The 14714-nt window shown below is 40.5% G+C and overlaps 1 protein-coding gene across 1 annotated transcript; it reads right to left on the bottom strand.

Annotated features, from left to right (window-relative positions):
• Positions 1 to 8303: 8303 nt before the first annotated feature.
• On the bottom strand, positions 8304 to 14050 carry LOC137281799 (fibrinolytic enzyme, isozyme C-like). Its single transcript, XM_067813420.1, has 6 exons — positions 13997 to 14050; positions 12618 to 12774; positions 11526 to 11616; positions 10234 to 10408; positions 9343 to 9503; positions 8304 to 8730 (listed from the first exon to the last, which is right to left on the bottom strand). The coding sequence occupies exons 1-6, from the start codon at positions 14037 to 14039 to the stop codon at positions 8572 to 8574; spliced, it is 786 nt and encodes a 261-aa protein (XP_067669521.1). The 5' UTR covers positions 14040 to 14050; the 3' UTR covers positions 8304 to 8571.
• Between the last annotated feature and the right edge of the window lie 664 nt (positions 14051 to 14714).

Genomic DNA, 14714 nt, shown 5'->3' on the forward strand with positions numbered 1-14714 from the left:
ACTAGACAAGCTAGTAGGTCATTATCATAGAATTTCAACTGCAAGATAGACTAGTAATAGACTAGAAAGATTAGTTTATTATCAGTATCACAGAATTTAACCTCCAGCCTTGTAATGAATGAGAAGAACTTTACAATACTTGTAAGACAGGCTAGTAATACACAAGATAGGCTAGTAACTCATGTATATCCTAATGTAGCAAATTAGACTGTCTGTCGTCTCTTTGGCTCAATGGTGAACTGATGCAATCTATCTCAAATACTAATAAACATATAATACTCAATGAAACACTGGTTATAATTCGAACATCCAACTGAGTTTTTGCAGAATTCATGTCCTAAAAAGTTGTTGAACAAACTGTCATTGAAATATTGACTTACTTCACTATTTGTTACAAGGGAGGAGTGCAAAGAGAGGAACAGCCTAATGAAGTAATGAAGTCATTTATCACCGTACGGTGCTGTCTCCATCCTTTTGCACACATGTGGCTCTTCCTCTCATTGCGCTCTCTCATAACAAATAGTGAACTGGATCAATATTTAAATGAAAGTTTGTGAAACAACTTTTAATTTTTTAGCGCTTAATAGAATTTAAAACAAGTTTGATGTATCATTCAGTATTTTATGTTTATTTGTTTTTTATTACATTTCATCTGTCTGCTGTTGAGCCAGACAAACTTTAGTACATTAATCAGGTGCTTATGGCTGCCCAGCACGAATTAACTGGACCGGTAGGATTGAGTCAGTTTTAGTATATTATCTTAAATTATGTTTAGTCTTGACTGTTAAAAAAGATTGTTATGACTGATGTGCACAGTTGATGAACATCTCCTGCCATAATCACGGGAGCATACCTTTAGTGTATGTTAACTTAATGTCATAATAATGTTAACTTAATGTCATAATAATGTATTGTTTCTGTTAAGTACTTTCATCATAATTAGTTTTCTTGCACACTGAATAATTGTGTCCACTTTGTGGTAGTGGAGAATAATTGAATAGATTTGCCTGAAAGCTGTTTCTAGTTATAGAGGATAATGTTGCAAGTATTATCTCAAATTTCAATATGTGCAAAAATTAAGTGGCACAAGTAATGACTTTGTTCGACAAGCTCTCTCCCCCCCACCATTCCTCTCTCCTCCCCACCCAAAAACAACATTCGATTGCACAAGAATTTGGAATGTTTTTAATATTTTTTTGTGGACCAAAGAGTTTTCAGGGAAGTAGTTTTTATCTGAATTTCCTTGCGTAGACAAATGTATATGTATGTGTTACTTTCTCATGGTTTCATCCTGTGTTTTCATGTACAGATGCCTGTTATTGGGTTGATTTGTGATGTTGCAGAATTTTGAAAATATTATCTGTTAAGTTGTGAATAAGAATCTAGACTGATGGATTGGGGAACATTATATGATGGTTTGTTGACCAGACATTATGTGTTTTGAATAATATTATCTGCACAGTGGGGGTTAAGGAAGCCCATTTTGTGATGTTCAGGGACTAGATTTTCGAAGCTGTCTTAGTGGTAAGATGGTCGTAAGTTAATGTTAATGAGTGGCACTTACACGACAGTCTTAGCGCTAAGAGAGCTTCGAAGTTCTAGGCCCAGGTTTTGGGTTGACTTTTAGCAACCCATTCTTGCTGTGAAAGGCGACTACTTGAAGTGGCTGGTCAGGATTGTCGACTTGGTTGACACAGGTCATCAAATTGTAATAGATTGATGATCATGCCATCAATCACTAGATTATCTGCTCCAGGTTCGACCGCTGCTACAATACTGGAATGTTCTATATCTGATGGAGATCTTGTGTATGACATAGCTAATTTGTCTTCAGCAAAGCATGATTGTTGTAAAAGGTGACTACTGGCTCAGGTGGTCAAGTGTGCAGATATTCTTCAGATGCGTGACATCATGTACCAATACCATAGACTGATGCTCATGATGTCTGTCTTGTGATACCAGGGCTAACTTCTCAGACATATTGCTCTGTTACATATTGGTCAGGGCTCATTGGGGAAGGTAGGGTAGCCTAATGGTTAAAGCGTTCGCCTTGTTCCCGCATGGATACATTATGTGAAGCCCCTTTTTGGTGTGCCCCACCCTGTTATTGCTGGAAAATTGCTAAAACTAAACTCACTCTCTGGTGTCATTGAATCGTGTGCTACTCATAATCGATTATATTGGCGTATTGGACAATGACTCTTATGCACATTTCTGTTCAATTTCTATGTTAATTTGATATTTTGAGGTGAATAGAAACCCTCAGATTTTGACTGTGAAATATTTGGATATATTTCAAAACTAGAGGAATGCATTTTAGGTGGATCGTTTGTTGTGACAAGTATTTTGGAAGTTATGCTTTGGTGATCAATTACATGTGTTCCAATTATCCTTCAAATTCTAATCATGCATAAAAGCAGGAACTGAGGCTTCAGTTTAGTAGGCCATGTTGGGTGTGAAGCATTGGTCTGTGAATTCCAGGACTTCTATGTATTTATGATATTCTTTGTTACCTCTGTTGACATAATGTATGTTCTCGCAAGATTGTTAACACTCTATGTAAGATTTTGCTCTAGGTGCAAATAAAATTGTCTCAGATCTATCATTATTAATGTATATGTCCCTTTTGACTATGATGACAGTCTTTTCCTTCTCTCTTTTGCCCTGAAAAAATGAAGAAAAGTTATATTTCAGCAACTCCTGCTTGCAAAACATAGGATGGTCAAGTGCAGTGACTGCGTAGAGTGATGATCATGTCATAGATCACTGGTTTGTCTGGTCCATACTTGGTAGACCTCTACCATATAGCCTGAATGTTGCCTAGTGTGGCAACAAACGAAACAGAAACCTTTCCCCCTTTAAATTGTTGTATACAGTCGAATCTGTCAAATGCCGACTCTATGTAATCCGATTTTCACCATAATCTGGACTGCTCTATGAGCAGAATTGAAGAATGGTCTCGAGTTAACTACGTGAAGATTGGCTGATGACATGCCATCGTACTCTGATGTCAGGACGCCACTCATCGCTCGATTGTCTGGTCCAAAAGATTATTTGCAGGCAGCTGGAATATTCGTGGGAGCTAGTCCTCATTTCTAGATTTGCAGAGTATATTTCGGGAAGGGAGAAATTCATTGCATTGTAAGCGTTCGTGTCGATTTTGTATCACATGCATCTTCATGACAAATGGGAATGTCTCTGCACCTCTTTCTGAACAGCTTTGATGAGAAACTGTATATGAAGGGGTTGGCAATGGCGCTCACGCAAGGAAAGTACCAAGCCTGATTGACGAGAATCATATTGATTGACGAGGGTTCTTCATATGAGATTGTACATTATTTCCATGAAAGACACTATTCCAATGTACCTTGTGTTTGTACTGACGGAGAGTATTAAAGCTTTTCCGTCCCGCTTGTATTTTTCCTTGTAGTCACACTCTGGAAACTCGGTGCTTTGGTTACCAGGAGTTAGTTTGTTGTGACTGTCACTCACAACAGAGAGGACAAGTGTGCTAAGCATAAGCACAGTAATGCTGCATCTGAGGAATAATTTCTTAGCCAGCGAATGGGTTACCTGTGAGGCAAGAGGATGGCATATCTTCCTGTAACGCTTATATGCGATGATGCTCAGAAGGATGCCCGAGGTGATGGTCGAGAAACTGCTCATGAACGTCATGAACTTTCACATGTGAGGCGTGTTATTGGAACGCATGAAGAAAGTGAAGTAGAACGAAACTGGAAGACATACACAGATGCTGAACAAGTCAAACGTCGCTAAGGATTTGACAAAAAGTCAATAGATATTTGGAGGTATGTGACAATGGTATGTGCACAGAACCAAGCAGTTGCCAATTAACCCGAGTAGGAAGAGGTTGACCCCGAAGACCAGAACAGGCCACAGAAGCTGGACAGACACGTCGGCACATCTGATCAAGGTGATGTTGAGACCGTCCATCACTTGGTGTAAGAGGTACTCGGTGAGATAGGGATACTGTTTGACTAATGATCTGAATACATCACCCTTTAATATATTTCCACAGTGAGAATATACAATCACGTACAAGCCTTTACTACACAACTGACAATTGTATTGACCTGTTGAATACAGGTTGATGGATCATCTGGATATCGCTCCCTTATAGCGGAATTTATTTGCTCAGTAAAGGCCTATGAGCAAGAACACCTCTTTACCAATAGTTGATGATTGGTGTTGGTAACTGGAATCTTTAACTGTTCCGGGAAATCATTGCATTTTTGTTATCATGTCTGCTGAATGTTTTGAATACAGTATGTTGGTGATTGAGGAAACGGAAGTGATTTTACTGTCCCTGAACGCAGATGTTCAGATTAAAAAGAGCTAATATGTTCCGTTTAGATTCAAATGAAACGAGATGAACTCTGAGTCTGAATACATAAATAAGATACTAAGGTGAGGAAAAATATCAACGAGGGAAGCAAAACGGACGTTAGAAGGTCCCAATATAAAGTTTCCGTAATAAGAGCAACTCGACCGACATCCAGATTTTGAGTTTTTGAAGAATGTCTATTCTTGAACACAGACATCAATAAGCAAATTCAGTGCAATCAGTGTATTTGCACCATCAAGGTTCATCAATATGTTAAATTATGATTAATTATTGGAAGGCTGCTAATTCGAGAGAATCGCCAAGCGATCTAGCTGCCATATTGTGATGCTGGTAAAGCACGTGACCAGCATTACCTTAGGTACAATAGCAATGGCAAGGCGCTGGCAAATGGGGTACATTTAGGGGTGGTTAGACTTTTTATGCTGACTACAGAAAAATGAGCCTACCTTAACGGTAGTTAATCTTTTCCTGTGTCCCCAAGGGAAACGTCATGAACAATGAATGTGAGTAAAACACTTATTGTTGAGGTAGAGTCGGTGAAACCGAAACAGACGCATGTTTTTAAGTACTGCTGACTGTACAAAACTCTTCTTGGGGTATTCAGACGTGTTAGATTCACATTAAATGTCACTGTAACCGCCACATAGCAGTTAGCACTGTTGGCTGCAGTTGGGTGCCTAGCTATCCAGAATGTACTGCCTACACAGGAAGGGCACTGTAGCTCACACCTGCTTGGCGTTAAATTCTCTGTACACAATGAACACAGCTTGGGGCACTGTAGCTCACTCCTCCTTGGCGTTACATACCCGGTACATTGTATCATTGTTCTGATTGGTTTGGTTTGTTCTTTAACGCCGCACTCAGCAATATTCTAGTTACATGGCGGGCGTGGAATGGAGTCTAGACCAGACAATCAGCATGAGCATCCATCAATATTTGAAGAACCATGTCAGCGAGCCTGACCACCCGATCCTCTTTGTTGCTTCTTACGAGAAGCATGGATGGTTGAAGATTAGTTCTGACCCGGATTTTCACTGGCAAAATATCAGAAACAACCATATTATCATTCAACACCAATCATGTGGATCTAAATGTTTTTTTCCTGGTTATTATACAGAGCGGCCACTAGATCCATCGCGTAATTATGAAAATTGCAGGACATAATCGGCGACGTTGGTGTCCTCAGATTTGCTAATATAAAGATGCTAGAGATATTTGATTAAAGTGATTGTTCATTTACAGTTCAGTTTCTTGACAATAACGAACTGACACGAAATGTCAAAGCAGATATCCGATTTATATTATTTGGTTACTATCACTTTATTTCCTTGCAGGCATCACAATATATACAACACATATTTTCAACATAGATATATAAAGATAGTGTCTGTTTGCAAGTGTGCGTGCGTGTGTGTGAACATTTCGCCCATGTAACGCGGACTTTCTTGTTTCAAACGTCTTAAAATATCGATTTCCTGGTGTAACAGAAACGATGGACATTGTTCAGATGACGTAAAAGTTGCTATAGTAACGATGAAAATGCGCAAAACAATGTTAACCACCCGTTCTCCGATTTGCCTAATATATGACGAGTCACCAGGAACGCCGTCATTGTGCAGTCCTTACCGATGTCAGTGTCGGTGCGCAGCGCTGCAGGCCCCGGGAACCAGGATGCAGTTTTCTGCAGTCAACAGTTACGACAGAAAATGAACACTGGAACTTTCCTCCTCGAAGTTCTCTTTATTCTAATGTAGATTTTAACAGGGGAACGACAAATAACATCAACTACATTCATAAACCCCCGTGTCAATTCACCGACACGCCAAAATCACTTCAACTCCTTGTATAAGCTGTATAGTCTATTTGGTTTAAACATATTTATTCAAGTGATCATCATTGGACTGGCAAACAAGCATAGAACATACTCACTTGGGAACACTGCTGCTCAATCTTACTTGGCCTATATAAAAGGTATATACCGACTGAACACAACTTAGAGGTACTGTAACTCCGTCTTACATGGCCTTAAATATCCGGTAAACAGTGCATAGATACCCAGAAAGAAGCACCAGCAGAAACAGTTTCTAATTTTCAAGCATCTGTTTTCATGTCAGAGGGAAACCAGCGTTTCAGCATCCCACTTCTCCTGGGGACACCTCAACACAGGTTATATGGACTATTTCGTAATGCGACTATACCATACGTTGGCCATACTAGTTGTATTTCTGTTGAAAACGACAAAGGTTCCCTTTAACTGACATTCAAACTCAGCGAAGTTATGTGTGCTTCTGTGCATGAATGTAGCAAATCCTGCTCTTCTGCTTACATATGGCAAAACATTCTTGACAACTTTTTGTTGTGAAAACGACAAAGACCTTTTGATATATCCTACCCAAAACATGTACAGTTCATGCTATATCATAATCTATGAATACACGCCATTTAGTAGGTGATCAAATGTAACACATATTTCATTTGATATTACCCTTCTCACTACCTTTATTCTGGTACTTTTGTTGGGTTGAGTCCCATCCTGGATTCAAACACACACCCTCATCCCAACAAATATGATAGAACCTCTATTTGACTGAGAAAGTGTTTTCCCAGATATAACATGTGGTACATTAGATACAATTGATATACTCATCAAATCCATATTGTCAATATCATTCTCGGTTTGTTTGTTATGAATTCTTATTATCAAACGCGATATGATTCCAACAGTCGTGTTGTAATGTTCATATTTGTTACGTGCACTTTTATGTACTTAGATATCTTACATTTCACGTGTTTCAGTGACGATTCCTCTTAGTACAGTGAGTGAGTTTAGCTTTATGCCGCTCTTAGCAATATGACTAATCATGTAGTGTTGGTCTTTGTGTTGTTTGCTGCAGCTCTAAGCGATATAACAACTATTTGACAGCGATCTGTAAACAAAATCTGGATCAAACAATCCAGTGACTCACATCGTGAATACTGCTCCACTTTGGGAGACACTAATTCTGCATTGTGACCCTTCCACCTTTGTTCATTATCTATACTGCCCGTAACAGGTTTAGGGTCACCGGATACTTTCAAGGCATCTGCAGTAACATGAATTAATTGAGTAACCCTTAAGTTCTTTTGACCTATATATGTGTCGGTTTATCCCCCACCTATCACAAGACGGGATGTAATCGATTAAGTTGTAAGGCGCTGTCCTTATTTATTGTGTAGCAAACCAAATGGAACGTGACTGATCAGTTCAATCACATGTTTTTCTGACCCGGACTTCATACTAAATACGTGAATTTTTGTCAAAGCTCCATTTTCAGTTACCCGTCTATGTGTTACCGAATGTAACGTTGACCTTGACCTCCTTAATGAAGTGAACACGTGATTGACCCCACATGGCATATTTACGGTCGTTGGCTATGACTAGACTATTTGTTGCATTTATTAATAGGATCATAAATCTCCTGTTCAGCTTTGGGCTACTGAAGAAAAAGGAGCTTATTGAATCCAAAACCTTTTTGTCGAAATTTTTAAGATCATTAAGTAAAGTTGAGAATACTAAAATGCATTTGTATGTCTGGAACAATAACGAAACAAAAATGGCAGCAGTTGAAATTTATTTCTCGATATCCGAAATGAACACCCACTGTACTGTCCCCCTCAGAGCGAGTGAGTGATCATGGTTTTACACCGCACATTGTGCACATTTCACACATTGTGCACGTGTGGGGAATAGAACCCTGGGCCTATATTTCCGAAGCTCTCTTAGCACTAAGATGCCATGCATCTTAGGTAAGTGCCATACATTAACATTGACTTACGACTGTCTTAGCACTAAGGCAGCTTCGAAAATCTAGGCCCTACAGGTTGAAGAGCGGATGCCTTAACCATAAGGTGCCATCACAGGCTACGGTTATGTCAAGAAAAGGGTGCACAGTCAGCGTGACAGGATTATGTTTTATTTACGTTTATTGCATGTCTAGATGAAAGAACAGTACAACACGTCAGTATGTTAGTGGGATATTTATATATTTTTAGAAATGGTCATTTAAACCATTATCTGTTACCTTAGAGACTTGCGTTTTGCATAGAAGCAGCATGACGATCGAGACGACAGCCAAACCGATGTATATGTAAATACTTGACGGAATATATCAGTATAATGGTTACACAACAGCATTGTCAGAAACATGTTTTATTTGTTTCCATGGTTACAGGTCGGAGTTGTTCCTGATGAAGTCAAGGTACTTGGAGACTCTGGTGTAGACGCTGGGGGCGTCAGTAGCACAGCCGGACAGACCCCAGGAGGTGACGCCAATCAGGGTGTACTGACCGTTTGACATACACACCAGGGGGCCACCGCTGTCTCCCTGGCAACAGAGGAGAAACTGATTAACCACCAATAAAACAAACAAGCATCCCTGATTTCACACGTAATTCAAAGCATGGAAGTTTATCATGGGTAATCTCTTTCGTGATGTCATGAGTCATATTGCAGATGTCTAAAATTGGTTAAATTTGATATAGCTGTGATTTCATATCATCTTAATTACAGTAAAGATAGTTTAATTTCCGATCAAGATATTGTCCTCAGAATTTAAGATATGCATAAAACAGTTGAAGATATCAGTACCTTCTTGATGTTAATACGATTTGGCAATAACAACACTGCTTGTTTGACGTCTTTCTATGAAATTCTCGGCATGAGAACGGATATGGACGACCTTAGTGTTAATGAGTGGGCGAGTTTAGTTTTACGCTGCCTTTTACAATATTCCAGCAATATTGCAGCGAGGAACGCCAAAACGCGGCTTCACATATTGTGCTCATGTGGGGACTCGAACCCAGGTCTTCAGAGTGACAAGCCAACGCTTTAAACACTGGGCAACTCCACCACCCATAAAATTGATGATATTCCGGTTTGCTTCAGGTGGTTGAGTTCGTGAATAAATACAAAACTTGGTGAATGTTTCTCCACTTACATTACATGCTCCCGTGGCCTTGTTGACGCTGTCGTAGACGCAGACGTGGTTGTCGGAGAGGCCGAGGCCAGGGAAAAAGCCGAGGGCACTTTTGCAGGCGCTGTTGCTCACGACGTTGGTTTGGACTTCTTGCAGAATGTCGGGAAGGCCAGACTCAGATCCTAAAATACAAATATCAGATGGTGAAAGGTATCTCAAAGTACTGAAGGTCAATGAAAAGCAGACCCTGCGATCCCAGTTGAACCTGTCTCTGACACAGTTGTCACACAAAGTGAGTGTTTGTTGAAGGAAAGCAGTGTTCATATCCTGCACGTGTCGGTCTAGCTGACCTGCTTGATGCATGTCATCGCAGTCCAGTTAAGCAGATGTTAATCACTGAACTGTCTGGTCCAGACTCGATTGCTTACAGAAAAGGCGTCATACAGCTGACCTGAACTGATCTATGCTGAACCGAACTGAATTTGATTTACAACCCCGGCCGCTTTCCGTAGCATTAGAGGTGCTTACAAACGAATGATACACACAAATAGGTCATATATGCATGTCGGTTGTTTGCAAGAATAAAGTACGTGTGAACATAGATTTAACCAGGAAAAGAAATAAAATGATACAAACGTTAAACAAACAAATGGATGAGTTAAGTTTTAAGCCGCTTTTAGCAATATTCCAGCACTATTACAGTACGGGACACCATAAAGGGCTTCACACACTGTACTCATGTGGGGATTAGAACAAGGGTCTTCGGTGTGACGAGCAAACTGGAAGTGCCATGTTTTAACATCTTTTAGTTTGACACAAACGAGCGTCAGCCCGGGTAGCAACAAGTACCCCACCAGGCGCTCCATCCACTTTGTCATGGACAACAAAACAAAAGGACTGTAAAATTCTCACCTCCAAGTTTTCCCCATCCGGTGATGAAGCAATCACTTTCCCCTGCAAAATTCTTGGAGTCATCAGGAACCAGATTTGCCGGTTGAACGCCATCATTCCATTGGAGGGGTGTGGCCAGTTTCAGAATAGCAATGTCATTCGGAAATCCGAGAGCGGTGCCACTGTAGCTCGGGTGCTGTAATTATACACGTGTCACTTGACGAAAAGTGGTGATTTGAAAAACTTGTACATACTCTGCATTTACTGTGAAATCAACACCTTTTCACTGTGTAACGTTCGCTTGTTTTGTGCTGGCAGTGATGCTCAACACTGACTACTTTATATTCCCAAGCAACAACAACTTACCCAAAGCAACATACACCCCCCCCCCAAAAAAAAAAAACCAAAAAAACAAAAACAAAACAAAACAAAAAAAAACCCCAAAAAAAAACAAAACAAAAAAACAACAACAAAAAACAAAAAAACAAAAAAACAACAAAAAAAACCCCAACACCTTAAACAAACAAGCCAAAGGAGTAATTTAGAATATCACATTTTATATACTACGTTCCCTGGTTCTTTACATAATATAACCATGCAATGGCAGAGATATGGTCAGTGTGTCAACCTTGTGCATTGATGCAGGTCCAGCACCATCGTCGCCTCATCGAGACCACGAAACATCAATGAAACGCCATTGGAAGATTATGCAGCCGAAGGAATTGGCGGAGTTCCTCAGAGGTAGCGTTGATTGAACACACGGATTTCATTGATTTCACAAACGTCGCACCTTTCCATTCAGCAGCTGTTCAGCGGGTGAATCAGGGGAACTTGACGCCACGCTTACACATTAACCTCGTCTTTATTAAGATACTGTTTGTGACTGAGGGGATTATGCAGCCGAAGGAATTGGAGGAGTTCCTCAGAGGTAGCGTTGATTTCATTGATTTCACAAACGTCGCACCTTTCCATTCAGCAGTTGTTCAGCGGGTGAATCAAGGGAACTTGACTCCACGCTTACACATTAACCTCGTCTTTATTAAGATACTGCTTGTGACTGAAGGGAACTGGATTGGTGTGAGGTAACAGACGAAATGCTGCCAATGTCGTTCTTTTGCCAAGAAACCGGCAAAACGGCTATGTACAGTGTTTTGTCTCGTCACCTCACAACATTCCAGTTCCCTAAACGAGAGGCCAGACTCGCTGGCTTGGTTCACAGTTATATTGATCGATGCTCATGATGTTGATCACTAGATTGCCTGGTTGGGACTCGATTCTTTACAGATCGCCACAACAAAGCAAAACAAACATACCATGACGTAGGTTACGTCGATTTGCTGCTGGAAGTCCGATGGATTCTGAAGATCGTGTCCACCTGCCACGATTGACATGTCAGATTGAACTCTGGAAGAAAACAATAAAAAATATAATTAAATAAAACGTAAACAATCATGAAGAATTTAGATTTTAGGGTTCGAATCCCAGCACGCATCTCATGTGTTCCGTTGGGTCAAGAATGGAGTAAAGCTAATGAAAGCGCAGTACAAGGTCGTTGACCTACTTCTTAGTTCCTTCTGAAAGTATTGTCATTTCTGCCCTCGGTGATTTCAAAATCTGCGGGAAAGACAAAAGGCTGACAGAGACAGCCAGATAACCTCACGGTTAGAGGGCCCGCCTACCACACTGTAGACAAGCGTTCGATTCCCCACATCGGTACAATGTGTGAAGCCCATTTCTAGTGTCCCCTGTAGTGATATTGCTGGAATATTGCTGAAAGAGGCGTAAAACTATACTCCCTCATCAATGATAAAGAGGTAAGGGCGAGGGGCATTTAATTTATCTCAAATTTCAAGTGTTCCAAAAATGCCCTACCTCCTTTCCTACAAAAATAGATGTCCATGCAAGTTTCCACTTTCCAGACAACCATCCATAGCATTTCTCTAATGTGGCAAAGATTTCACAACTGCTACAGGTATATACTTGGCTTCCCTCAGACACAGCAATTATCAACGTGCGATCATGGATCACTGTGACCTCATAATCATTCTATTCCTAAAATCTTCATGTTTTAACGGTACACTTGAGGGTCAGATGTCATGAACCTACAATCCTTCAATTCCTAAAATCTACAGCCATTAACATGAGAGAGGAGTGTCTGATATTATGAATCTACAATCTTTTAAATCCTAAAATCTACAGCCATTAACATGACAGAGGAGTGTCTGATATTATGAATCTACACCCTTTCTAGTCCTAAAATCTACAGCTATTCACAGTACAGCTGAGTGTACAGTCAAATCGTTCAATTCCTAAAGTCTACAACAATTGAAATGACAGTTGAGTGTCTAATATTGTGAATCTACAATTTAAGTTTTTGCATAGTTGTATTACGAGGTGTTACTCACTGATTTTCCACACAGTGGGCAGCGGTCACGGCGTAGTTGGCTGTCAGGATGGACGCTCCACAGATGTGACTTCCCTGTCGACGAAGGGAAAGCTGCGACGGCCAAGAATGCGGGACAGCGTCCGATCCCCCAACAATACGTTGGGAGGGGGCAGCGGCTGAAACAGCGGGTACCGCATTATTCGCTTCCATGGAACGCTCTACCACCAAACCCGTCATCGTTACAAACGAAAATAGCCCGTACATAAAGAGTTTATAATGCTATATTTGGTGGTGGCGTATTGTCTTGTGCATAGAGCCAAGAAGTCTGTCTCACAGTCCCTGAACCACTATATTTTCCCTACTGCCGTGTCCTCTCAGCGGTGATAAAGTCTTAAAGAAGCAAGTCTAGATTCTCTCGGGTTCAAAATCTCCGGCTTCGCTATGGGCCCTTTTAAGTTTAAATAGGTTTATTTGTTACTATCAGATTTATATATTCAGAGCCTAGGCATTAGTCTAAGAGACCATGCCACAAATAAACTGAAATTAAGCAACCGTGGTCATGGAGAGTTTTGAATGGGTAACTCATAGATTGACCTCTGAGAGTCACTTGGTCTTCAGTCTTGCCCCATAAAGCTTGCATATGGTCTCAACTAAGGCAAGTTTGTTCAAATTTCATCTGTTCATTCAGCAAAAAATTGGTACCCGGAGTGCTGAACCATCTGGCGCTTTACAGGCACTCTTGATCACAATAATGCCCATCATGCTGTATGCGCTGAGAGCATGTCCGTGTGGTGTGGAGTCAAGGGCTTTGTAGCTAGCCTTGTTACACGGCAAAATGGTCTTGGGTATTGGGCGAAGTTATCTGCATCACCACCGTAGGTCAAGGAGACAGCGGGGAGACACAACGCGATAAAGGTATGACGAGGTAAAAGTAAAACCTCATCACACCCAATCTTACAAGGAAAGTGTAAAACCTCATCATACCCAACCATACAAGGTAAACGTAAAACGTCATCACTCCCAGTCTTACAAGGAAAATGTAAAACCTCATCATACCCAGTTTTACAAGGTAAATGTAAAACGTCATCATACCAACTCTTTCAAGAGAATTGTAAAACGTCGTCTAATCCGGGTATTACAATGTAAATGTAAAACGCAATCACACCCAGTCGTACAGGGAAAATGTAAAGCTTCATCATACACAGTCTTACAAAGAAATTGTGAAACGACACCATACAAACTCTTACAAGGAAAATGTTAAACCTTACCATACCCAGCCTTACAAGGAAAATGTAAACTACGTCCTAAAGGCCAATAGTTTCCGTTCAAAGAATAGATTTGTTCAGTGGTCAGTGCCTTTCTCGTCCCAACTACCAGGTACTGGGTATCTGTACTCACCACTGTAAGCCAGGGAGACAGCGAGAAGGAGACACAACATCATGATGAAGGTTAGACGCTGACCAGACTGACTCCGTACCCCTATATACTAAGACCTGAAGCCCTGCAGGTGCAGCGTTCACAAGACACGTGGAACATTTGACGTGTACGGTGAATGAGCTGCATCTGTCAGTTTCTGAAACTCAAATGACCCTGACTTCGTGGTTGAGAGGCACTCATGTTGGCCAATGAGACTTGAAACTGATGTAACAGTGGAAAAATATACTCTTTGAAAGTCAACGAATTAATGAATTTCTTAGTACAATTTTTGTAAACAATGGACAACATATTTTCTTAGAACGTCAACGATTTTTTGTGCAGTCTTTTGAAAACAATGGGAAAATGTGCACATAGAAAGTCAACGAATGTTTCTGTACAATCTTTTGAAAACAATAGGAATATATGCTCTTAGAAAGTCAACAAAATCGTGCAAATGTAATTTTTGGGTTTGACCAGGAATTGATTGGACAGTTTGGTACCTGAAGACGTACTCGAATCTAGAGCATCTGTCAGTGTCTGTATATGTAACGAAACCCTTTGAAATTTAATGTCTCGTATATCATACAGAGGTAAACACTTAAGCCTCCTCAGTATATCGATTCTCAGCTTACTCTCTTTAGAAAGACAGACGAGTGTTATGCATGTATAAAATTGTAGTTTATTGTCCCGCAAAACACAT

The sequence above is a fragment of the Haliotis asinina genome, chromosome 1 (assembly GCF_037392515.1).
Source record: "Haliotis asinina isolate JCU_RB_2024 chromosome 1, JCU_Hal_asi_v2, whole genome shotgun sequence".
NCBI classification, from domain to species: Eukaryota; Metazoa; Mollusca; class Gastropoda; order Lepetellida; family Haliotidae; genus Haliotis; species Haliotis asinina.

Bases quoted from the DNA above. Each gene is read 5' to 3' on its own strand.
- LOC137281799 (XM_067813420.1), bottom strand. From the start codon at position 14,039: ATGATGTTGTGTCTCCTTCTCGCTGTCTCCCTGGCTTACAGTG. The intron at 11,617-12,617 runs GTGAGTAACACC...GTTTTCTTCCAG, and splicing joins GCCCACTGTGTGGAAAATCA to AGTTCAATCTGACATGTCAA. The intron at 10,409-11,525 runs GTATGTTTGTTT...GTATAATTACAG, and splicing joins TCGACGTAACCTACGTCATG to CACCCGAGCTACAGTGGCAC.